We start from the raw sequence: 27,361 nt of genomic DNA, 5'->3' as shown, positions 1-27,361 counted from the left end.
ATAGGTATAAAATTTTCAAAATTTCCCTTGGAAGGGGGTAACGTATCAAGCAACTATTGTGCACTAAGAACTTTACAAATGTTTTATTATTTGATTCTCAATTATTTTCTCATTTTGCAAATAAGAAAACAGATTCTAGGTCCTAAGATTCAGACCCAGGGTAGAAGCCTCAGTCTTAATCCTAAACCTTTGCTTATATACTGTTCAATGCTGCCCCCTAAGGTGCTTTCTGGCTTAATTTTTGCCAGGAGATTTTGTTGTTAAGGCTTTAATTGGCTTTACTCATGAAGCTCTTGCCCTAGGTCTAACTCAAATTAGCCGTGTGGTAAAAAAGGAACCTTCAAATTCTCTTTTTCCCTCTGACTCTAGCTTTAAAATTGGACTCCTCCAATGCCTTAGGTTTGAGCCTATTTTCTCTTTCTTTGGATATTTTATTTTTCTTCTCTAGGTTCTTACAGGAGTTTGAACTTACAAGAATGTGATAAGCTAAAACTTGAATAACCATGACTAACAAAGCACGGCTTTGGCATACTGTAGAAAGAAAACGAAAGGAAGGAGGGGATAGGTCTGCAACAAGATGCAGATAGTAGAAACTGTATACAAGATGGGCCTGACCCTTTTGCTGTTTATTTCCTCAGAGCGGTACCAAAGCTAACATCTGCACCTTCTTTGACAGCTTACCAAGCAAATTCACACACATTATTTCATCTCCACTTTTCATTAATTTACACCATACCCTTTTGCACTTATTGCCAGCAGAAATTCTTCGCAATAGTGATAGACGATAAGAACTTTGCAAACCGTGATCAGTGATAAACGGTGCTGCCGCTGGGCAAAGCCAAGCTGGAGATGCCAGCGGCGGTCTGAACGAGCTCTGACAGCCCAACACGGCCCTTTCTTCAAAGTTCGTTATAGAACCAAAATCAGCCTCAGGCCTACTGGAACATGATTAGACCCCAAAACCTTGATTTAGTGACATTCGGAGCTCCTTTTGAATGTGTTTTTGTCTTTTAAAACAAACACACACAAAGTGAGAGAAGCAGACACACACAGAAGAAACGAGAGAACATGTGCAAGCAAGATGAGTGACTTCAGATTTGCCAGGCACTATTTTTAGCATTTTCATATATGTTGTATCTTCGTCACATATAGTCCTCAGAACAATTTTATGAAATAAATATGATCATCCCCATTTTTTAAATGGAACAACTGAGGCTTAGGCAAGTCGTTCAAGGTTACACGGGAAGTAGGAGAGCAGCTTCACGTTCAGTGTCTTTCCCCAGCTCTGAGCAGAGTTTGTCGGCAGAGACAAATCTACACAGAGCCATAGTACGAGGAAAGGGATGGAGAACCCGTGTGGTTTCCATAGTTTCTCCCCAGCTAAGATGAGCTACAAGTACATTCCTGCTAAGGTTTTTCTAAAAAGGAAAAAAAAAGTCTAGCTTACTCCATGCCTCCCTGGAAACCACCACCCAGAGGTACGTATAGAAGCTAACGGTCCTCCATATGTCTACTTTTCTAGAGCAACCAATGGGTATGGGAATGAGATGATATCCTAGTAGGTAAGATCTCAGGAAGCTAAATGTCTCCAGGTAGCTCTGCCCCAGCCACCTGACTCCAGCAAGAGACATGGAACGGACAGGGACGGTTTTAACAAGTTGTTACAGCAAGATTCTGGAACAGACAAGTCTCGGAAGTTCAGTCTCATAAGATTTGAGCTTTTATCTTCCTAACCCCTACTTCACTAACAGTCACTCTCAATAAAGAAAATTAATGCATGAACAATGATTCATAAAACTTATTTATGTGGCATGATGAGTTTTAGAGTCAGACAGAATACAAAATCCTGGCTAAGGCTGTACAGTTGAGTGACTGGTCAAGGTACTGCGACTCACTGAGCCGCTGGGTAGTTCCTGTGTTGAAAAGCTGTGAGGTTCACCACTGGTATATGTAAGGCGCCTAGCCCAGTAACTGTCACAGAAAATGTCAATAAATACTTTACGATCTGTGATGAAGGACTATGACATGTGACAGGTAAAGAAACTGGGTCAGAGCATTCGGTGACTTGCTAAATGATAAGCGGAAAGTGATAGAGCCAGGATTCCAACACAGGTCTCCTAACATCAGAACCCAGACCTTTCCTAACACACCACACCTAAGACAGCACCGAGTCCAGGCTTTAACGTCAGTTAGCCGGAGGAGGGAGGAAGCATATTTTTGGAAGTTATTGAAATCTTCGCTGATTGAAATTCTTGATGTGAATCTCCCTGGAAAAATACTTAGTTTAAGCTATTGGATCAATAAATGTCAGTTTCCATTCTCAAGAAGAGGAGAGACCTAAACAAAGCTAAGTTAGAAAAAGACAGCCAGAGAGTGAACACTAGGTGTCGCTACCACACTCCGCTCTCTGCTTAGGAGTCGTCTATAGACTGAGTCTCCTTGAAAACAGCCGTGATGGATCTAGCAAAATATTAACAACAGAGGCTGTAAAAACTCAAGAATAACTCAGGAAAATATCACCATAACATCATGGTATCATCAGCTTCTTCAGTGAAAAATAATTCAAAACAAATTAAAAATATATAAATTTATAAAAATCTAATTGAGTTAAAATATTTTTAAAAATCAGCTTTATATACTTACTGTCTGGTACTATATAGAATATTCTTTTATTCTTACCTCATTTTGTGTACTTTGCCTTAAGAGTTCACGCTGAAGTTCTTTTGCTTTTTCCAGTCCAGAATCTAAAAGGATCTTCATGCCTAAGCCTACGCCATCACAAACAGCATCCGTGAATTCCTCCTTGAAAAAGGATTTAAGCATTAACTGATAAATTCAGGTTTTAAACATTCTTTTAAATTATCAAGTAATTAAGTTATATTGTCTGCTCGTTTTAGGACTATAATACATTCTGAGTTTATCAAGTTCAGCTAAAGTTGGAATAAGAAGTCTAAAGTCTACAAGGAAATAAAATTAGCAAATCCGTAGTTTAGTATTCCAAATATAACATAAAGAATATTTATCAGCTTAGGCAGGATACTATATTGCTAGAGCACAGTAACATTCCAATACAATACTACATTTTCAATAGCATAAATAAAGGAAGCAAATACAAATTTTCTAGAATTACAGAGTTTTTCATGTGTTGATTGGCTGAGAAAAACCTCCATAATAGATGGCTATCATGAAATCAAGGATCCAAAAGGTAAAGTAAGTTTTGAAAAATCAGACAGTACGTTTAACCAACTTAGACTGAAACAGTTTTAAATCTTATTGCCAAACTATTAAAAGTATAAGCTCTTTTGAAAAATAAAAAGAAAGTGTCACGTTTAGTGATACTGTACTATTATCACAAGTCTCATGTTCCTTCAGATCAAGTCTTTCAAAACTAACATTTTGAAACATAAGTTTCAAATTACCTGGACACTGGCAGCTTTATTGTCACTGTTTTCCAGAAAATGTAGCTTGCTCCCTTTCAGAACTGCTAATTGTCCCACATACTTGACAGCTTGTTGTACAGTTTGGATCACTTTCTTTTGAGCTTCTTTTACCATTGATGAAATATCTGAACAGCATCCCTATAAGATAAAAATGGACCAGTGTATCACATACATGAGATTATGTGGGGTGGTAAAGGAAAGAGAAGAAAAGCAAAGAAAATAAAATCTGCATTCATTGATACAATGACCTCACTTCCTAAAAGTGTCAACGAGAACCAGAAAACATGCAGCCCTATAGCTAGTAATAAGGTGATAAAATGAATAAAATATGGTCTCTACCCTCAAAGATCTTCCACACAAATAGGAGACATAAGGCAAGTATGAAATTAACTAGATATAAGATAGAATCGATAAGTGAATGGCAAAAGAAAGGAACAAAATAGTAGCTCTTTTGCCTTTGAACTTTTCCTGTCCCAATAGCCATCTGATAGACGGTTAATAAGGGTATTTTCTTTTCTCGGAGGAGAAGGAAAAGAACAGGCTTCCCACTTGCACTGGGAGCACACACACTCCCAGAAGGAAGGGGGAAGCCCCCTCTTCACAGTACTTCTCTTGCCCTGATTTCCACTACGGCGGACCATGAACTCAAGGGCCACACTTCGGGCACGCAGAGGGGAGGCCTGGAAGGAACCTGGATGCTGAGACTTTGTGGAACAGAACCACCACGTCCACCTCCAGATCTGAGGGGAGAGAAACTAAGCTTCTATCCTACTTCTTCCTCACAGCCAAACCTAGTCTAACCTGATACAAGGTAAGCAGGGAGACAAAGTTACTTTCCTTGTCTCTGTGTCAGCAGGCTTGTGACTAACCCAGCATGGACCGAAATCCAAGCTACAACCAGAGCAAGACTCTGCCTCTCTTCCCACTACCCCTTATTGAGGACCGGCACGATATACTGACAGAGCATGAACTCTGGGCCCAAGACTGCCTGAGTTCAAATCCAGCTCTATCACTTACTGGTTATGTAACATTGGACGGGGCACTTATCTTCCCTGTGCCTCCACTTCCTCATCTATAACATGGCGATAACAACGGTACCCACTTCTGGGGTTGTTATGAGGATTAAATGAGTTAATATTTGTAAATCACTTGGAACCACTGGTACATAGAAAGCCATATGTCTTGATTCAATAAATCGATTATAGACATCCACATGACTTTAAGACAGAAAGCACTTTTGAAAACTCTACAAACCTAATTTTGGGGAAGATACAGACAGTACAAAGTCAATAACTATTGAACGAATGAATTCTTCAAATGATAGTAAGCAAATCAATTTACCTGCAAAAATAACTGTAAGTAGCCTCCCAGTTTTTTAACTTCTTCTCTCAGTTCATCCTCAAGTTTTGCTATGCGAGTGCAAGGTAGAAGATCATTCAGCCAATGTTTGATTAGCACCACAAGCTGCTCGAAAGCACATGCAATCTGGATACTGAGTGACTGGGTTGCTCGATCAGAAGAAAATACTTTGAAAGAAGAAGGAAAATTACTGGAAGAAATAATATCCAAATAAAAGAACTCAACTCACATATGATCATCATTAAACATTTTAACATGGTCAAAAGATGTATGACAGATGTGCCAAATAATCATTCCAAACAAAGTGCAACACGCAGAAAATAATCATTCATGTGAGTCGAAAGCAGTGGGATTGCTTACAGTTATCTTGACTTTCTTCATCTTGTTCTTCGTGAGCTTTGGAAATGGCAAATAGTGCATCACAAATTTTGAGAAAATTGTTCATCAGGCTATCTGCTATAGTTTTTTCTTCATCATAACTCTGCCCAAGAAAATCTAATGATGAACCAATCAGTTCTTTGCAAATTGCAGGAAGAAATGATTCTGCTGAATTTGAGTAAATGGTGCTTGATTTCTCCATTACACCTGTATGAACAGAAAATTGCCATCTGAAGCTTCATTTTCAGGTATTTACTTTCAAACAAATGCATTAATGCAAGCATGTTATAGAACCATTGGTCAATAAGTTCAAAGTAAGCTATCCTTATTTTCAATTCACCCTTATTTCTATATGCCGAAGTGAAAACACAATTCCATGCAGGGATGAATGAACCTCTCAACAGCATCAATCCATAGATAGTACCTTCCTAACTGCAATACAGAGAATCCAAATATCCCACACAACCACTGGCTTAATCTCCTAATTTATTTACCTTTTGGTAGGGATTCATTTTCTCTAACACCTAAGGAACTGTAAATTGGTGAAAACAATGACGGTTACATAAAATAAAATTAGGAATTTGATTAATTCATAAACTGGAAAAGTAGACAATAAGCTATATTAAAAGGAATGTCTCAACACTTCTACTTTATAATAGTTCCTTCTCAAGGTACACTACAATCAAGATAGGACAAAGCCAACTGATTGTCTACAGTTAATACGGCAGATCTCTGGGAGACAGACTTTCAGAAAGCATAATTTTCTAAGCACTGTTCAAACAGAAGTAAATGGAAAAGCTTGAAACAGTGCTCAGATCCTCTGGAAATAACCTTATCTTGGAGTGCTAATATATGCAGTATAGTGATTCTCATTTAATATATAAGATTAGTCTTCTGATCCAGTCTATAGGTGATTACAAACAGTGAACTAAAAGGAAGGTAGACTAAAGGCATAGGGTGAGGAGTATTAAAAGTCTAGTAGGTAAGAGTTTGATTTGAGAAGAGAAAAAAGAAAAGCTGTGAAACTCAAAGCTACAGTGTAATAATGAATAAATATCATTATGATGACAATGACTATATTATGGTCACTAAGAGTGAACTATTTTCTGTTTAAGAAGATAATTGTATTAATGCATTCTAAAATCCAACAAGATTTTAGAAAGACCTGCAAAAATCTAATTTAAAAATATGTCCCTTAATTTGAGAAGTTATGACCCTTGCTCAATTTCCCAAAGCTGGAAACTGCTAGACACTGCGGTGTAGCCCCTGTCCACCCCCAGGTCTGGTCCTCTGTCCACCATCCACAGCTGCCCAGACGGGTTTCTCCTAAGGGCACATGTGGGTTTCCACTCTCTCTTTGAAAACTGCAAATAAACAAAGACCTCTTGTATCTCTGACTTATCCTTAAAATTACTTTTGTAAAACATCTTACTCTCAAAACATACTGAATAAGTTGCTACCACACATATATATCTTTGTATTTTGCTGGTAAAAAAAAAAAAAAAAAGAAACCTATAGCAAATTTTAATCTACCTTACATTAAATAAGTACTAGGATCATAATCATCTGCCTAAAAGATAATTTGACAATTTAAAAAAAAGAAACCCCCAATTTCTTTTTTCCCCCCTAAATTTCTTTAAAATCAAGATGAGGCCAGGTGCGGTGGCTCAGGCACGCCTGTAATCCCAGCACTCTGGGAGGCCAAGGCAGAGGATCACTTGAGGTCAGGAGTTCAAGAGCAGCCCGAACAAGAGCGAGGCCCCATCTCTACCAAAAATAGAAAAAATTAGCTGGGCATGGTGGTGCACACCTGTAGGCCCAGGTACTCAGGAAGCTCAGGCAGGAGGATCATCTGAGGCCAGGAGTTTGAGGCTGCAGTGAGCTACGATGACACCACTGTACCCTACCCAGGGTGGCAGAGCAAGACTCTGTCTCGAACTAAATAAATAAAGTCAAGTTGAGATATAATTCCTTTTATAGCTATTCATATACCATTAGGACCTTTATGAAATAGATTATTCTATTACACAAGTATTTTAAAACTTTTTGTTTACTAAGGCGTAGTTTATATACCGTAAAGTTCACACCTCTTAAGTGTACAACTTGTTTTGTACACATGTATGTCTGTGTAACCTCTGCTTAGCTCAACATACTATATATAAAACATTTCCACCATCCCATTCCCAGTTAATCTCTTCCCAGTTAATAACACCCAACAGAAGTCACGCCATTCAATTCTGAACTGCTCTGGCTTCTGTTACCATAGATCAATTTTGCCTGTTCTTAAACTTCATGTAAATGGAATCATACAGTTTGTGCTCTTTTGCTTCTGACTTCTTTCACTCAACATTATGTTTTGGGGATTCATCCAAGTTGATGTGTGAATCAGTCATTCCTTCTTTATTGCTGTGTCTATTTTGAGCAGGTAGTAATTTTTAAATTTTAATTACTATAGATAATTACACATACAAATTTATAGTGTATCCTACCCTTCTATAGGTAAATTAACAGTATGATAAATATTTGTACAAAATAATTACTCAAAGGAATAATTCCTATAACTTTTTCTTTGAAACATTTTTTAATTAAATTAACTGTGGAATAGATGATAGATGGATCATTATATAAAATTCAGAAGGAACCAAAGGGTACACAGTGAAAAGAAAGGCTTCGCTCCTGCCCATCCCCATCCCCCACGCCCATGGACAACCAGCACTTCCAGGCTGTGGTGTAAGTTTCCAGAGATATCATATTCATTTGTAAGTATCCATGTATACATCATCTTTTTTCTCCTCCTCACCCAAATGATAGTATATGATACATAATCTCCTGCACTTTGCTTTTTTTCACTTATAAGAAAATAATATTTTCTCCATCAGTAGTCAGTCCATTGAGAAGAAAAAAAAAAAGAAAATAATATTTTCATATATTTCTGAACATATCCATGTCTTCCACATTTGAATTAGCCACTTTACTAAAAGGCTTTGAAATAAATCACAGAACACAGAATTTTAGACGTGGAAGGGGCCATCCAATCCATCTTCCTCATTTTGCAGAGGAAATGGAAGCTTTTAGGAAATGAAACGGTTTGCACAAGGACATGGAACAAGGTAATGATAGAGCCAGGACTTGACACTTTTCTCACAGTACGAAAAACTTGACGAGAAAAATACCTGATGCACGTGAAGAATGCAAATTCTGAATTGGGTAGACTTGTATGTCATGTAAACAACCAGAAATTCTTCTATTCTTCATCAAACTCCTGCTCCTGAAGAAAGATAAACCATAGATTAGTAGTTACACACCACATGGAATAACATTATTAAGAATATTTATTTTCAAATACTCTAAAGAAAATGGAAATGTATGTTTGTGTTTTCCATGAAAAATTTTTATCAAGGGCTAAATTAATTGGTTAATTGAGAAAGAATTTTCCTATTTACAAGCACTGCTCTAAGCCTATGGTTAATCAAATAGAACAAATATTTACTGAGTTCTACTTACAGGCTCTGGATACTGTGGCGAAACATGGCAAACATGTTTACTGAGCTCACTGTATTTAAAGTCCAGAGCAAAAGAGGGAAATTAGGCAAATAATTACAGTAAAGTGATGAATGTTGTGGTAGAACTTGACCTGGCCCAAGCAGTCAGGAGAGTCTCCTGCAGCGTGAAGGGTTAGCAAAAGTTAGTCAAACAGGGGCAGGGGCTTGGGAAGCAGAGGAGTGTCTCAGACACAGCAGGGGATGAGGCTGGGAGGTGTGGAGGGGCCTTGTGCGCCAATTAAGGAAGCTTGGATTTCATGCTGAGCGAATTATCCACAAAAGCGTTTTAAACAGGGAAGTGATCTAGGTAAACAAACAGCTAAGTAAATATTTGCTACATAGTATGCAAAGCATAATACCTATGAAGTTTAGCAGCAGTAACACAAATGGAGGAAATGATTTTATCTCCAATTGCTCTTTTTTGCTGCCACTTTTTTCTCATCCTATAAAAACGCTCAAATCTCTGCCGTGAGTGGCTGTCTGGCTGTAACTCTAACTGCTTCTCAGAAAGGAGCCTACTGCAAAAAGCAACCCGCTTCCACCTTGTCATTCATCTGTCAGCTTTCTAAACTCTAGCTCCAGTTCTGTATGTCCATGAAACTACCCAAGCAGTGACCTAGATCTAAATTTAGTGGATCCTTTGAAGTCTCTTTCCTAACAGAACTCTCTACTACCGGTGGCCACTCAAAGAAAAACATTGTTTGTTGAAGATTGTTAAGCAAAAGCATTCTATCAATAGTAGCCTTAATGTTCCAGATCTAAAATTTCCCCCATGAATTCCTACAAGAAAAACACAGAAATATGACTGATAAAAGGGAGAGAAAATATCAATTCTCAAATATTACAGTTTTTCTACTTACAGGTGAGAAAAAAGGGTACATTATTATAGTAAGTCTAAACTAGGAAAACTGTTATTCTTTCAACACTATCATAGTTAAACAATGTTTAAACCCAAATAAAGAAAATGCTTGTCACATTCCTTTCAAAGAGTTTGTACTTAACCTTAGGGGAAAATTTACTTTTAACTGTCAACAGCACATACCCAAATTTATAGGCAGCCAAACCAGTCTAGTTTATTGCAGAACAACTGTGGCGTATCATCGCCCAGTAGAAGTTCTATAATTAAGGATCTGTCAGTGTTTCCATTACCTGCGGGCACTCTCAGAGTTTGCGATTCTGTCATAAACATTCTTACAAGGCTGAAACTTCATACGCAAGGTCTCAGACTAAGAGCAATTCATTTTTTAAAAAATATGATACTTTTAAATTACAGAATTTCCCAAAAATATCTCTACCAAATGAAAACACCCAATTTCAAAATCTTACAAAATACTAAGAGACGTTTTGATTTTTGATAACATTTTAAAGTTCTGTTGATTCCCTAATTAGGAACCTAAAAGTCAGTAGGAAATAAGATGCAAATTGCCAACATTCAATAGGCTAAAGTGCTAATGCTCATTATTAAGGTTCATATTGTGATCCATAATTCTAAGTACAAAAAGTTTACAGCTGTTTAATAAAAATAATAAGAAATCATGCAACAATAATCAGAGCTGCCATTTATTGAATTCCCACCCACTGCAGTAGGAGCTTTACAGACACTATCTCTAACCCTTACGACAACTCTGCAACATCGTCAGTCCCGTGTTGTAGATTATATGATCACAGAAGAAGTAGCAGGAGCAGTAGCTGCGCTATACATGTGCTCTCACTTAATTTTAATGATAAATCCCTGTAGAGTAGGTATTATATATATATGACTATCTCCATTTTATAGATAAGAAAACTGAAGCCCAGAGATGTAAGGTCACTGCCCATGACCACACTGGGCATAGATTAGAACCCAGGACTCGGGTAACAGAGGCTGTGATCTTTGTACTGTACTGCATTGTAGGGGATACAGATATGTTCCCTGCACTCAAGGAGCTCATTTTTGTTTAAATGATATGCTTTGTATTTCCTTCAGGGTAATGCTTGTTGTGTTGTAGTAATTTCTTACGTAGCTCAGCAGTTAACATAGAGCAAATAAAGCAGAAATAATAGGGAAACAGTCACTATAAATTATTCCATCAATCTCTTTGAGGAAAATTATAAATTAGTTTAAAATAAGCTGGGTCAAAAAAGACAAGAGAGGCCTAAAAAGGTATGGAAACCCAAATTGATTCTGACCTGCAGCCGAAGACAATGAAGTTTAAAAAAACAAAAATGATTAAACAGAAAGACTACTCTTTCATATGCAAAGGAGAGGCAATATGGCTTGGCGGTTACGAAAATCATGAGCTTTGGAGTCACCCAAAGTTAGATTTGAGTACCAGGTCTTCAGCTTATCAGCTCCATGACTTTGGACAGGTTACTTAACCTAACTTCTCAGTTTCTTCATCTGTAAAATGGGAATAATGAGCATACCTACTTCACAGGTTTGTGGTGAGTGCTAAATGAGGTGATGTTCAGCAAGCATTCAGTAAGGGTTCTTGAAAATGATAATGCTCCTGTTGATGGATGAATAATATTGACCCTTAACATCCTGAAAATTCCCAACTCCCTCCTTCAAAGTTCTAGATCTAAATATACACCTGGATGTCCCCTGGGAACCTCAGACTCAGACTCTCAAGTTCAAAAGTAAACTCCTCTCCATCTCAAGGAACACCACTTTCCTCTCATCAGTCACCTAACTTAAAACCAGGAGTCATCTTTCTGCCCTTTCACACCTTCAACCCCATGACTAGCAACCAGATCCACTTGATTCTGCATCTTGCATATGTGTAAAACCTGACTCTCCTCCCCAGTTCCTTCTGCCTGGCTTTAGTTCAAGTTTTCATCACCTGCTCCTGCCTCTACTTTCCTCAATTGCTGGTCCTTGATGACAGGGAGTATTTTTTATTTATCTTTGTTTCCTCAGGCCATGGCAGACAGTAGTCATCACAGAAATATTTGTTTAAAAACCAAACTAAGGAGCTAAGTTCCTTCCAAGACCAAAGCCTTTCCATGATACCATTTTGCCTCTCTATAATCTAAGCACCTGAGGTCTAAGCAGAATGAGTTTTTCCTTGAAAATCATCTGTTACTCTCTGTGGAAGTCTTATGTTTAGAGTTAATAAGCAACATTTGTCATACATAGAAGTTCTCTATCACCATGATTTATTCTTTTGTGGTGCTCATACTAACTTGACTACATTTAAAATTCTATAACTTACAATAAAATATCATAGAATATGCCAAGTTCTTGAGAAAGAATAATTTCAAAGTCATAAATACTGTTCATTTTTATAGGAAATTAGATTTATGCTACTCTAAGTTGCACTTAAGGATGAAATACTGAACATTTTGGTTCCTCTAACTGACTGATGAACAATTTAATGCCCTAAATGCTATAATTGATCACTAACATACTATTCCTGGCCAGGCACAGTGGCTCATGCCTATAATCCTAGCACTCTTCACAGGCCAAGGCAGGAGGATTGCTTGAGCTCAGGAGTTTGAGACTAGCCTGAGCAAGAGCAAGACCCCGTCTGTACTGAACATAGAAAAACTAGCCAGGTGTGGTGGCGTGCACCTATAGTCCCAGTTACTGGGGAGGCTGAGGCAGGAGGATCACCTGAGCCCAGGAATTTGAGGTTGCTGTGAGCTATGATGAGTCCACTTACACTCTACCCGGTGCAAAGCAGCCAGACTCTGTCTCAAAACAAAAACAAAAAAGCCCCATACTAGTCCTTTTATGTTTCTGGGTTGCCTTCATAGACATATCCATCTTTTAAAATAAGGAAATTACATATATACATAATTCTCTCCAGAACAAGAAACCCAATAACAAAAACGTCTTTACCTCCTTCTAGAATATGAAGAAACAGGTGCATTTGTAATGTCAGGTTCCCATTCATCTTCAGGATCACAAAAGACATCTTCACTCTTGTTACTACCATTACTCTAAGAAAAATACCATATATAGTTTCATTAATTATGGGTGAAAAATGTTTAGCAACTAAGAAAAAAAATGTTTAAATACTTTGTTACATTTAAAACATAAAATTTATAAAATTACAGATCATCTAACAAAAGTCTAAAAAAATCACATTCCTGATAAAATTAAAAACCAATCATATGATGTTAGGGATTATATTAAAAGAGATCTACTTTTAATAAAAGCAACAGAAATCATTAAATAATTCAGAAATAATAAACTTGGGATTTGGAAGTCACAGTAAAAACAAAAACAATAAAATCCTCAGGAAAGAAATGAAAGAATAATCTTAATGATGTAAAGATGCAGTCACTTCCTGGTTGAATATATTGATCATGATAATAATCTATATTTTATATATTTAAAATAATACCAATTAAAATTCTAGCAAAATATTATATAGAGTTTGATTCAGAGACAGTATAATTTTATGGAAAAACAAGTAAAGAATTGTAATGAATAGCTGAAAGCAGGAAGTAAGTTAACAGTGAGAGTAATTCAACCACTAGGTTTTAAAGTATATGGCAAGGCAAGAATGAGTGGTCAAATGACCTCAATACTATTTTTTGTTATTCTAAATACACAGGCAGCCTGGTGTGGTGGCTCATGCCTATAATCCCAGCAACTTCAGAGGCTGAGGCAGGAAGATCGCTTGAGGGTAGGAGTTCAAAAGTAGCCTAGGCCACACAGTGAGACCTCATGTCTAAAAAAATGAAAAAAATTAGCCAGGCATGGTGGCATACACCTGTAGTCCCAGCTATTTGAGAGGCTGAGGCAGGAGGATCCCTTGAGCCCAGGAGTTTGAGGTTGCAGTGAGCTATGATGACGCCACTGCACTCCAGCCTGGGTGACACAGTGAGACCCTGTCTCTAAAAAAAGTAAAATAAAAAAATTTAAAAATATATAAGCAATTCAAATTCATTGCAGAAAATCTGGAAATTATTAATAAATATAAACACAAAGAAAAATTTAAAACCACTCAAAAACCCATCCTTTAGACATAAACACTGCCAATGTTTTGGTAAGATTCCTTTCAGTCTTTTTGGATTTTCTATTATGAATATACCTTCCGTTCCTGGAATAAACAAATCTGCTTGATCATGGTATAAGTATTCTTTAAATATAGTTTGGGGTTTGACTTACTAACATTTCATTCAGGATTTTTATAGCTGTGTTCATATTAACATTGGTTGGTAATTTTCTTCTGAGTCATCTTTTCAGTTTTTGTGGGTTTTGTTTGTTTTGTTTTTAATCACAGTTATTCTAGCATCATAAGATGAACTGTGACACTTTCTATTTTTTGTTATGTGCTAGAATAGTTTAAACAGAATGGGATTTATCGGCTCTTTGGAAGTTTAAAAGAGCTCACCCATAAAACTGACTGGGATCAGCACCTTTTACTCCTCCACTTTTTTTTCTTGAGGCCAGTTTGTTGACAAACTTTTCAAATTATTACAAGGCTATTCATCTATTAAGTCAGACTTCATAATTTATTTTTTTCTAGGAAGTCTTTTCTTTGTTAGAAAATTGTCAAATTTATTAGAATAAAATTTTAGAAGTAATAAAATTTTTAAACATTTTCCTTATCTTTATATACCATTTCTCATTCCTAAAATCACATTTATTTTTTCAAAGAACCAGAACTTTGATTTATTAATTTCTAATTCATTATTTGTATCTTATAATGATTCCTTCAATTGCTTTCCTTTGTTTTATTTTACTGTTTTCTAGATTGAGTTAAATATTTATTTTCATTTTTCTATTAAACAATTCAAGTATTAGGCTATAATTTGTCAGCATCCTATAAGTTTTTACATATATCTTCATTACTATAATTACCTAAATAGTGTGAAATATAATTCCATATAGAGTCACACTACTTAAAGGTAGTGTATTTGACAAATAGTACCAACGCAACAATTTAATACGTTGCAATTATTTTAGTGATAATTAGATAAAAAGAAGAAAAATTAACTTTAAATTCATACCTCTCACAAACCACCATAATAAATCCTATGTGATTCAAAGGTGTAAACATTTTTAAAAAATTAAAAGAAAATGCACAGGTTGGATAATATCTGGGTTAATTCAAATATACCAAATTTAAAATGCCTGCATAACAAAATGAAGCCAAGAAAAAGATTATATAATCAGGAAAAAATGTATATGATAAATATAAAACAGAGGCGTGTTATCAAAATATGTAAAGAACTTGTATAGATATATTACTAAATAGTTCATTACTCATATTTCACTTAACAAAAAATTCAAAGGGCAGGAATACTTTACCCAGGAAGAAACAAAGAGTCAAACCCTCAGATTCACTAGTTATTAAAATACAAATTAAAGCAAACCAGCAGCATTGGTAAATGGTAATATTTCTGGCAAGCAATTTGTCAGTGAGCATCAAAGTGTAATAAAAAGTTCATATTTTGAGTTCCACTTTAAAAAATAGAAAACAAGTAAATAAGATATTAAAAATTAATATGTACAGAGATATTTTTAGTTATGACTATAAAAAGCAGAAAACAATTGGAAATAGCCAAGGCAAAGCAATGGGAAAATATAAATGTAAATATGTAAAAATACACATTATTAAGCATAAGAAGATAAATTCAAATGATACAATTTGTTTTACGTCTATCAAATTTCTTCTTCCCTTAAGCTTAAACATAAAATTTTTAAAATATACAATTATAACTGAATAGATTCAGCACTAAATTTCTCTATTATACTTATAATTACATTAAAATAAACCAATAAAACCCCATTTAAATGCAAAAGTAAACTAAATATACATCATTCTTAACATTGGTTGGCTTGGGTAATTGACCGATTGCCTTTTATTTTCCAAATTTTCTTTACTGAGAATGTATCACTTTTATATTTTATTTTAAAAAGTTTATAGAGATTAATAACATTCCAAACCTCATAAAGTTCTTTCATTGCTGCAAGTTTAGATTCAAACTTTTCCAGACTCCAGAAAGTTGAGATCCCTAGTTTCAGGTTGCGAATCCGAATAGAAGTGTCAGAACTACCTTTATCTGATACATCATGTCTGAAAGAAAAAACAAACAAACAAATAAAAAAATGTTTATACTAAAACATACACACCCATTTATACTAAGAGTTTTCTGGAGCAGAATAATTTCCATAAAAATTCAGTCCACTGATTTAATCTTTCCATAGTTAAGTATTTTTATTATTATGATAATCATGTCTAAACAGATACCATATAAAATAACTTCTTATATAAAAATTATTTAAAAAATCACAATAATTCTAATAAGGTATATCCCTTTTTAAAAAGTGGAATATTGATAAATTTTCAACTCAAAAGAAAATTAGCAAATTTCTAAAACATCTAAAATTATTCTGCTTATAAATATACTCGTGTGTTAGTTGCCGAAACCTCTTTCACTCCTGAGTGAGCTCTTGAAAGGGGTCTGCAAGTGTCAAGGGGATGCTGGCACCAACTCTTTCCTGGACAGGCACGGCAGAGTAGACTTTAGAGAAACTAAATTATAGAAAGGTCAACTAGTTTAAAACAAAGAATATTTTATAAACAGGATAATTACTCACCTGCCAAAAACATAGTATGTTTTTAATTTGCTGCTGATAGCATTGGCTTCCTGAATCATCATTGAGAGTTTCATGGAGCTCCAATTTGTCTGAACTAATAGAAAGTACAAAAAGAAGATTCAAAATACATTATGAGCACACATATTTCACTAGGCGGAATGATTCCTGAAAAAAAGTATTCATTTTATTTTATTTTATTTATTTATTTATTTTGAGACAGAGTCTCACTCTGTTGCCCAGGCTAGAGTGCCGTGGCGTCAGCCTAGCTCACAGCAACCTCAGACTCCTGGGCTCAAGCGATCCTCCTGCCTCAGCCTCCTGAGTACCTGGGACTACAGGCATGCGCCACCATGCCCGGCTAATTTTTTCTATATATTTTAAGTTGTCCAGCTAATTTTTTATATTTTTTTAGTAGAGACGGGGTCTCACTCTTGCTCAGGCTGGTCTCGAACTCCTGAGCTCAAACGATCCACCCACCTTGGCCTCCCAGAGTGCTAGGATCACAGGCGTGAGCCACCGCGCCCGGCCAAATTATTCTTTTTAAATGAATGATTTTAACTGTATATTGCAAAAGGATAATGATATTTGAGTAATTTTTCTTCAGTCCTCATTTTAAAAATAAAATATGAGGTCTTTTGCCTGTGGTGGGATGGAAGAAAACTGAAGCTGACAGAAAGGATAAGGAACTGTAAAAGAAGACACACCAAAGAAAGACAATGCTTTCCTTTCTGGTATCTGCACAGATTTCTTTTCTAATTTCTTTTTTTCCTAATTTCTAATTTCTTTAAAGTATCAGGTAAAGTATATTATAGCCGTACTTATATAGAACTACATCCCCTTTGTATTTTCCCTAAAAACCTACAAAATATATATAAATATAAAAATAAGGTTTACTTTTATGTCTTGATATATTAAATATATGTGTGTATATACATATATCAAGACATTAAAAGGGGAAAACAATTTAGTTAACAATTTCATTTTCCCAATTTAAATTTAAGATTTTATCATAAATATTTTGTATACTGTTCAAACTTATAACCAGTAGTCCACTAAAAATAGTTTTGTGGAAGACTAAAACTCATTATTCATATGAATAAAAAAAATCAAGTAATCATTGTGAGGCACTGTTCTAGGCCCTAAGACAATAAAAAGATTTATTAATATATTTATTTATCTCTTGCAACAAATATAAAGAGTATTAATATTTTTTAAAATATCTTAAGCTAGAAGTTATAGAAAGTACACAATATGCCTACCAAATATTCTTGCTAAAAAACTGAACCTGAATCTGATAAGCCTATAGATTTAACTACCACTTTCTAGGGAACAAAGAAATAGAGGAACCTGTTAAGCAACACCCTGGAGACACAATCAGCAAAATCCAGAATCCTAGAAACTCTACATGACAAATAATCTGATTTCTTCAACAAATGAATTACAAAGGGAGAGAGAGAGAGAAAGAAGAGAATAGCGAATTTACAGATTAAAAGAGACTTAAAAGGCACACCTACCAAACACAATGGTGGATCATGTTTTACCCTGATTCAAACAAATCAAGTGTTTAAAAAAATGTATGAAACAATCCAGAAAATTTGCATATGGAGTAGATATTTGATGAGTGTAAGAAATTAATTTTTAGATGTGCTAATAATATCATGGTAATGCTTTAAAGAGTGACAGAAAAAGAGAGAGAAAATAGGGTCCTTATCTATTAATAATTTAGAGATATACAGTGAAGCATGTACATCTCAAATTATATGACGTCTTGGATTTGCTTCAGAATAGAATAGGGAAGCAAGGGGATTAAGTATAGCAGCAACAAATTGAACATGTGTTGATAATTGTTCAATAAGTACACAAGGGTTTACTGTAGCAATCTCTCTACTTTTACAGTTTGTATAAAATTCTCCATAGTGAAAAAAAAGTTTACATTTAAAAAGCACTGTATTCTACATAGAAAGGTTCTAATGAGGGGCCTTCTCCTGGGACGTCTTTTATAAGGACACTAATTCCACTGATGAGAGCTGTGCCCTCGCGACCTCATCACCTCCCAAAGGCCCCACCTCCTGACACCACTGCACTGGGGGTTAGCATTTCAACATACGAATTTTGGGGGGACACAAACATTCAGTCTATAGCACTAATATAACTAAATATTCTAAAGACAATCATTCCTAAAAACGTATTTAGATCCACAAAATTCAACATCATCTAGAAAAACACATTTTGAATATATAAAGGCAACTAACTCTAACATTTTAGTAATTATATATAACATACATAATTTTAGAAAATGTTTGCTAAAATCAGCTTATACTCACTTGTAAAAGTTTTATCCCTATTACTCCGATTCTGCTGTAGAATTTCTACTTCTTTAGCAATTTTTTGTTTTTCAGTTTCTAACGCTTCCAGAATTCTTGCATGGCGGATGCTATGGTCTTCTAAAGCCTAATTGACATTCATTCATACAGCCCCACAAGTGAGAATATGCAAAGAGAAAAATTTATAAAACCAGACTGAGACAATGGATATATTAATTTGCTTCACTATAGTAACCATTTTACTACTTATATGTGTCCCATAACATCACATTGTATCCTTTAAATATACATAATAAAATCTTTTTTTAAAAAAAACCAGATTGGTAATAACAAACTATAATTAAACCTCATTTTATAGTATGTGTTTTATTTCTATTATTTTTTTATTTTTTTGAGACAGAGTCTCACTCTTTTCCCCGGACTAGAGTGAGTGCCATGGCGTCAGCCTAGCTCACAGCAACCTCAGACTCCTGGGCTCCAGCGATCCTCCTGCCTCAGCCTCCCGAGTAGCTGGGATTACAGGCATCCGCCACCACGCCCGGCTAATTTTTTTTATATATATTTTTAGTTGTCTGATTAATTTCTTTCTATTTTTAGTAGAGACGGGGTCTTGCTCTTGCTCAGGCTGGTTTCAAACTCCTGAGCTCAAACAATCCGCCTGCCTCAGCCTCCCAGAGTGCTAGGATTACAGACGTGAGCCACCACACCCGGCCTTATAGTACGTGTTTTATTAAGCATATATGGTTAACATGTTTTATGTGTTTTATTAAACATAAAAGGCTTTTACAAAATAATTTATAAAATTTCCTTATGATTTTTTCCCCACAACAAAATCATTGGGAATTTTTGATGACATAATCTATTTCTTCCCATTGACAGGAAGTAAGAAAATTTAGGAGAAAAAAAAAAAAAGGAAAAACTGCTCAAAAAAGGCTGCACTCAAGAACATTTGTTGACTAAATAAAGAAGTTCGATTTCAAAGACATAAGAAACTTAGTTTGGCCTAAATAAGCCTTATAATAGCCCACTAATAACTGTTTTCAAGATTTAAACAGTTCTATGTTTTTCTCCTAAAACTCTGCGGTGGTTCACTAGCTGCTTTCTGCCTCTCACTATATTATAGTACCAGCACTTTGGGATTACTAGGAGTATGTGCTCCTACCTCCACCCCAGTCTCTGCTCTCTCCAACCCCATAAACTTGGAAAAAAAGAGAAGTAAAATTGCTATTCGAAAGTAAAACCTTAAGATTAAGATACAAAGAACCAAAACAGTGGTTTTGAAACTTTAGTACTCATCAGAATCTGCCATTTGGCTTGTTCAAATAGATGTTAGGCCCCACTACCAGAGTTTCTGACTCAGCAGTTCTAGAATGGGGGCCTAAGAATTTGCATTTCTAACAGGTTCCCATATGATGCTGATGCTGCTGGTCTGGAGACCACACTTTGAGAACCACTAATATAAAGAGAAAGAATGGCCAGAAATGTTGACAGTAAGGTGACCAAAGGTATTCATATGTTAACATTCTGGTTTTATCCTTCAGTATTTGAAATTGGTTCATGTGAGTCAGCCCCTAAAAGATGCCTATGTCCTCAATAGGGTGACAAAAGTAGGCACCACGCTCACAAGACTGGGGTAAGGAACGCCCTACTGTGTGTTCTCTTAGGAGACAGCCTGTTGCTGCTCTTTCCACGGGCAGATGATATTTCATTCTGACATGAGGATGTGACCTATTACAAGAGCTGTAACTGTCTTCTTCTACATATCGTGCCGCAGCACTAGTTCACTTATTTACGCTATTTGCATGACTGATGACCAGATAGTTGCAGAGGCATAAAAAGAGAAAACAGGAGTGCGACTAGCTGGAAATAAGAGCTCTGTCTCTCTCAAAATCTCTGTGTGATGATGTATGAGCAGATCTGTGAGCACTACCAGGACATAAGCTTTCAGGCAAGAAGAATCATCCTCACCTACAGACCTGCATTTGGCTTTCTTCTGTGAAGATACCATAACCTCTTTAAAAAAAAAATCCAGCTTTCCCTCAGAATAGAGCAAACTAGCTATAAAATGAAATTACCTGCTTTGTCGCCAAAGTCTCCATTTCTAATCGCTTTTTGTTGACATATATTTCCTGTTCAAGATGCTTCTTTGCCTTTTCTAATTCCTCAATTTTGTGATTAGCCTTTTGGTTATTTATTTCCTGCATTTTCTTCCTCTGAGACTCTTCTTTCTTTAAAGAATAACAAAAAATAACTTACGGAAAAAAAACAGAGCTTTTTAAAAAAAATAGTACCAAAAAAGTTAAAAAGTCCCTTTCTTTAATCAATGTGCAAGAAATTACTCAATAATAGGTAAGATGCCCTTAGCTTCTCCACTTCATTCAGGTTAACTAATCTAACTAAAAACAGTTAGATTTTTAACTAGTCAAACTTCAAGAGTATTCATCTCTCAAATGGGTTTCTGGTGATACAAGATTGCCAGTAAACCATGGAGAAAGCCACGATCCAAGTGGCTGGAGGACAGAGTCTTATTTTTCCTCTTCTTCCAAGTGGCCATTATCTGCTACCAACTTGCTTGTTAACGTATTATAAAATTAAAGAGGGCCAAGAGTCACCGTGGCGTTGACATTCTAATCTCTGACAGTCCCTCAGTTCCCTTATAGGGACATAATCAATTTTATAGTCAGCTCCTCACTTGGGCTGTACTGTAAGGAAGAAAAGAAACAACTCGATTCTGCCTTTTACCAGTTCGGCTTCCAGTGCTTTTATTTTGCTTTCGTACGCAGCTTTTTGAGAGGAAAGCTCTTGCTGAGCCATTTCTTTTGCAATCTGGATGCCTTGCATCATTTCTTCCTTTGCTTTCAACTGTGCCTGACTTATTTCCGCTTCCAGTCTACAACGTAGCAAGATATTGACAGGTACATGTTAAGAATTCTTTACATACCATAATAGTTCTTAATCATATTAAAATGTTTTCCATTTAACAGAAATTTAAATCTTAAAACTTAATTTCTGACATTCTATCAACCGTGTTATTAAAATTTTCATTGGTTCTAGAATTGTTGATATACACAAAAAAAGGATGAAAATTTGCTTATTTCTAACTTAGTTACTATTGCAGATGCCTCATATTTAAATATATTTTTCAAATGCTTAAGGAAAATAAATTATATAAAAACATATCAAACACTGCAGTAAATATTATAGTAAACACAAAATAAGGGTATTTTATTAAACTAACAGTGGTTAGAGCAAAAATTATATTTCATATATCAATAACTTTTAGTTTACGTTTAGGTCATAGGTTAAGAAAATATTGAAATGACTCTAAAAACATATGATATAAAAGCTGATACAGCAGAGATTGTATCATATATTCAACCATTTATAATAATGTGAAGTTTTAATATTTAAAACATTAACTTAATGTTTGTCACTTCTCAATACAGGAGAAAAAGCATCAATGATTATAGAAAACTAAAAAGCTTCTTTCTTCTCAAAAAAATGAGTGCTTTAGCAACTATGCTGTATAGAAATTTCCATTCCATATATTCTATATGGAAAAAGAATAAGAACGTCAAAAGAAAGAGGGCCAGTGGTTCCCAGGGCTAGGGAAAAAGCAGAATGGGGAGTTACTGTTTAATGGATTTCAGTTTGGGATGATGAAACATTTCCAGAGACGGATAGTGGTGACAGTTGCACAACACTGTGAAGGAACTTAATGCCATTGAACCATGCACTTGAAAATGGTTTAAATGGTAAATTTTATGCTATGTATATTATACTACAATAAAACAATTTTGAAAAAGAAGACAAATGCAGTTTTGCGCTTTTTAAAACGTGACAAAGCAAGGTTAGTCCAGCCCATACTAGTCGTTCTTGATTCCTCTTCCCTTCATCCTCTTTAGTCATCAACACTTGTTGATTTTATCTCCTTTATATTTCTCTCCTACCTAACCACACTATTCTTATCTCACTTCAATAGTTTCTTAACTGCATTTGCAGCCTGTAACCCTGCTCTACCTCTAATCCATTCTCTCAACTTGGGTCAGGGTGATCTCTCCAAAAATGTGATTCTAATCATGAGTGTCTCATATCTGCTTAGAATTTTTTTAATGGTTCCCTTATCCGTTCAGATAAAATCCAAATTCTTTAGCATTTTATTTATATATACTTTAGCATTTAGCTTACAAGGATACTGCTTAAGCCAGAAATCTTACAATATTGCATGAACTGGGGCAAAAGAAGAAAAGAAAAACAAAGGTACACTTCCCCAGTCTTCTTCTGCCTAACTTCTAATAGTCTCTTGGGACTCTGCTCTAGGGGACATCTTCTCACCCTCTAGAAACCTTTGCTGATCACTGGCTGGGGCCAGGTGTCACCCCATGAGCTCCTACACCATACAGTGCAGGACTGCGTCAGAGCACTCTGTCATAGTGCCGTCATAAATGTCTGTCTATCAGCCCCATAAGATGATGAATTCTGTTAGCATAGGAGCTAAATTTCTATTATTATTCCTTTTATCCCTAGCATTTGGTACAGCAACAGACACATAACAGGTGCTCAATAAATGTTTGCTGAATGAATGAGTGTACCAAGAAAAAATTACATCATTAGAAACCAGCAGCCAAAGAGTTAATTACTAAAGACCAGCACAAAGTGATTGACTCTGTTGCAGACCTGTCTCATACACCTACTATTTTCATATCAACAATAATACTCACTGTGATCTCTGTGCCATGAGCAACTCATTTTTTGCAAATTCAAAGTCTTTTGGACCCTCGCTTATAAGAATATCTCTACCAGATGGTCTTTTTCCTTTCTGGACTTCCACTGGATGATTAAATCTAAAATAATGATCTCCACCAAGAATCACCCGATCACCCTAAAGCACACAAAAAATTTACTACTTGAGGTAAGTTGGAACAAAAAAATTACATGGGAAAAATTATTATGCTCAAAATAGTCTAATATTACTAATAACAAACATAAAAATCATAGTAACTAACATTTATTACTTTCTATACGTCAAACACCGTGTTAAGCACTTTGTATACAGTGATGTGTGTGAACATCAGAGTGTACTTACACAAACTGAGATTGTATAGTCTAGTCTACACCTAGGCTATACCATAGCCTATTGCTCTTAGGCTACAAACCTGTACAGCATGTTGCTGTACCGAATACTATGGCAATTGTAACACAAAGGTAAATATTTATGTATCTAAACATATCTAAATATAGAAAAGGTACAGTAAAAATATGGAATTATAATCTTATGGAACCACTGTTATATATGTGGTCCATTATTGACCAAAACATCATTATATGGCATATGACTGTATATTATCTCATTTATGTGTCACAACTCAATGAGATACATAATATTATCCCAATTTTAGGAATGAGGAAACTAAAGAGCACAGAGCTTAATAATAACAGACATTCATTGACAGCTTACTCTTTGTAGATACTTTTCTAAGAACTATACACAAACTACTATTTCATTTAATCCTCCACTATCCCTGAAAGCTAAGATATAGTAGGTGACGATATGTCTGAGTTTGCTTGCAACATACTGGTTAATGTCTGTTCTCCTGTTGTAATTATTAATAATGCTCTCAAAAGTATCCTGATTTGGGTGATATTATTCAATCACCTAGTTAAATAACTTGCCAAAGGTCACATGGCAAATGGCAGAGCCAGGGTTTCAACTCTGGCCTAATTCCAAAACCCAGCTCTTTATAGCTGTGGTCTTCAATCCCCATGCCACGGACCAATACCAATCCATGGCCTGCTAGGAACTGGGCCACACAGCAAGAGGTGAGCAGCAGGTGAGGAAGTGCATCACTGCCTGAGCTCTGCCTCCTGATTCTCATAGCGGTGTGAACCCTACTGTAAACTGCGCACGTGAGGGATCTGGGTTGCACACTTCTTGTGAGAATCCAATGCCTGATGATCTGAGGTGCAGCTGAGCTGGTGATGCTAGCGCTGGGGAGCGGCTGCAAATGCAGATTATCTCCAGCAGAGAGGCTGGACTGCACAATAAATGTAATGCATGTAACTGATCCCGAAACCATCACCCCCCACCCATGGAAAAATTGTCTTCCATGAACCCCATCCATGGTGCCAAAAAGGTTGGGGACCACTGCTTTATAGGACACATAATGATACTGTCAGTGGTCAGTTCTTCAAATACTGGTTCATAATACTACAACTTTTGTCTTTGTACAAAGGGAGGCAATTAATAGGAAAAAGGACTTTTGAAACGGAAAAGTCCTTAATCTAGCTCAACTCCCTTATTTTACAGAGGAGGAAACTGAGACTCAGAGAAATTCGATAACTTGCCCAAAGTCACAAAGTGCATTGCAGCATCCACCAACTTACATGATGTAATACCGTGGGTTCCAAAATACATTGTCCATTTATATATGTCTTTGCTTCCCCAACTGGGATGATACTCACTGTCCCACCAAAATTTTTGATAGAACTGTTAAAATAAGAAGCACATTGTTACAATTACAGGACATACTAAAAGTAAGAAAAAGGTAAAATGGGTTAATCCTGCTTGAGTTATTAGTTTGGTGTTAAGGTTCACATCAATATGTAACAATAACTTGAAATTATTTTATTTTCCTTCAACTAAATTTTGAAGTATTACAAAAAAAGTCTGGCCTCTCTAGCAATTCTATCCACCTGTGGTGGATAAATTTTCAATTATATGTATTTTGATTATAACTTCTTTAAAAAAAAAAAAAAAGCCCTTTCCCCCCAAAATGAAAAAAAAAATTGGAAAACATTTCAAGAAAAAACATTTAAATATTGATAACAGTCTCCTATGAATGGAACAGTTTTAAGTGCTTTTATTTTTCCATTTTTATAAGTTTCTGATTTTATATATGAGCTTTAATAATGGAAAGAAGAACATTTTTACCCTTATGAAAAGTGGGGTACCACAGAGGAAGGAAAAGCATGGAGATAAAAGCATACCCCTTAGTCATCTAATTAACTGGACCCTGACTATAAGATGATACTGCAGAAAATCAGCTATAAATGCTACATATTCCTTTGAGTCTTTTTATTCAGAGAATAGGAAAGAAATTCCAAAGTCTAATTCATCTTTGATTTAACTGGATAGGAAAAAAAAGAAAACGGCAGCAAAAGCTGAGTCCTAACCAAAGACATCTAGCTCTTGATGAAGCTCCAAGATCTGTAATTAGAGAATAATACTTCAATTAAAGCATCTAGAGAAAAGTGTCTGGAAAAAAATAGCTCACCCTTAGGCAGTACATCCTCCCGCCAGTCTAGTGTCTTAACCAGGTGAAGGTTTACACAGTGTCTACTTGTTCTAATCCTTTCACTCTCCTATTTCTATCTATTCTCCTGTCAAAATTCCATGGCCTACCATTCTGGATCCTCCACAATCTGGCTCAACCACCAACCTCCCTTATCTGCCATTATTTCCCCCTACGAACCACACCTCACCACCCACCATATCAGTACCCTGAATTGGCATAATACCGGCTTGCCTCTTTTCTCTGAGTCATTCTTTGACATGGGGCATCCTCTCCCTTACCTCCACCATCCTTCAAGGTCCACCTGAAATGCTAGAGTCCTGAAGAAGCTTTCCTTCACGGCTCAAGTTAGAAGCAAACTCTTCCTCCTCTTTACATTTAAGCACTAAGTATGCAGTACTCACCTAACACTTAATATATTAATACATTAATGAGCATTAAAGTTCCTTTATTCATTGAGCTCCCAAGAGCCAGATATGTGTCAGCAGTGAAAACAGACATGAAACAAGTTCTCATGAAGTTTAAGACAAACACTGACAAAAGTACTAAAGGGGAAGTACGGAGTTCGAGGAAAACAGGGAGCTTCCTAGTCTCTTACCAGACTCTTAACTATTTGGGAGCATGTTCTATATCTTTGCCACTAATGTGAATAATACCATATTTATTTGTTAAAGAAAACAATTAATTAATAGAAGAGCAAAAGGACCTGAAGAACAAGAGGATTTGCTTTACCAGATATAAAGACTCATTACAAAGCTCAAGTAATTAAGACCATGGGGGTATTAATGAGAAGAAACAGATTCTTGTATTTTTAGAAATTTTTTGCAGAAACACTCCAGATCAAAAAAGAAGCAATTAACTATATAATATATGGTAATGGCAGAACTGGTTATTCATATGGAAATAAATGAATTTATCAGAGGATTCACACCAAATAAAAAATTCCAGACTACTTTAAGGACTTAAATGTGAAAGCAAAATTTCAAAACATCTAGAAGAAAATTGAGAGAACATCTCTATGACCTCTATGTAGAACAGTCTTTCTTAAACAACACAAAAACTGACAATCATAAAGGGAAAGATTGATGCCAGTTACTACAATAAAATTAAGAACTTCAGTCAATCAAAAGGCACCACAGAGAGTGAAAAGATGAGCCACACATTAGAAAAGAGATATTTGCAACATATAAAACTCACAAAGGATTGGCAACCACAATATATAGAGAACACCTGCAAATTATTAAGAAAAAAGTAAACAATCCAATTGAAAAACAGACAAAAGACATGAACAGGCAAGTCACATGAGAGTAAACAAAAATGGCCAATGAATATATGAAAAGATGTTCAACCTCATTATCAATCAAAGAAATACAAAATGAACCTATAATGAGATACTATTTTATGTTCACCAGATTGGCATAAATTAAAATCTGACAGAACTAAGTGTTGACAAGGATGTGCAGTAATAGGTACCCTCAATGCTAAT

At 35.6% G+C, this 27,361-nt stretch overlaps 1 protein-coding gene across 1 annotated transcript in view; it reads right to left on the bottom strand.

Annotated features, from left to right (window-relative positions):
- Positions 1-27,361, bottom strand: part of KIF14 (kinesin family member 14) — an 89,310-nt gene that overhangs the window by 42,611 nt on the left and 19,338 nt on the right. Inside the window, exons 14-26 of the mRNA XM_012650451.1 lie at positions 24,968-25,070; positions 23,305-23,465; positions 21,326-21,473; positions 20,659-20,811; positions 18,584-18,710; positions 16,260-16,353; positions 15,606-15,735; positions 12,543-12,643; positions 8,351-8,445; positions 5,160-5,384; positions 4,782-4,966; positions 3,420-3,578; positions 2,680-2,802 (exon numbers count right to left, since the gene is read on the bottom strand). Coding sequence (XP_012505905.1) covers positions 2,680-2,802; positions 3,420-3,578; positions 4,782-4,966; positions 5,160-5,384; positions 8,351-8,445; positions 12,543-12,643; positions 15,606-15,735; positions 16,260-16,353; positions 18,584-18,710; positions 20,659-20,811; positions 21,326-21,473; positions 23,305-23,465; positions 24,968-25,070 — 1,804 coding nt within the window. The remainder of the gene's footprint in view (positions 1-2,679; positions 2,803-3,419; positions 3,579-4,781; positions 4,967-5,159; positions 5,385-8,350; positions 8,446-12,542; positions 12,644-15,605; positions 15,736-16,259; positions 16,354-18,583; positions 18,711-20,658; positions 20,812-21,325; positions 21,474-23,304; positions 23,466-24,967; positions 25,071-27,361) is intronic.

Source organism: Propithecus coquereli, unplaced genomic scaffold (assembly GCF_000956105.1).
Source record: "Propithecus coquereli isolate 6110/MARCELLA unplaced genomic scaffold, Pcoq_1.0 Scaffold328, whole genome shotgun sequence".
Classification (NCBI taxonomy): domain Eukaryota; kingdom Metazoa; phylum Chordata; class Mammalia; order Primates; family Indriidae; genus Propithecus; species Propithecus coquereli.
This window is presented reverse-complemented; position numbering and strand designations above follow the sequence as displayed.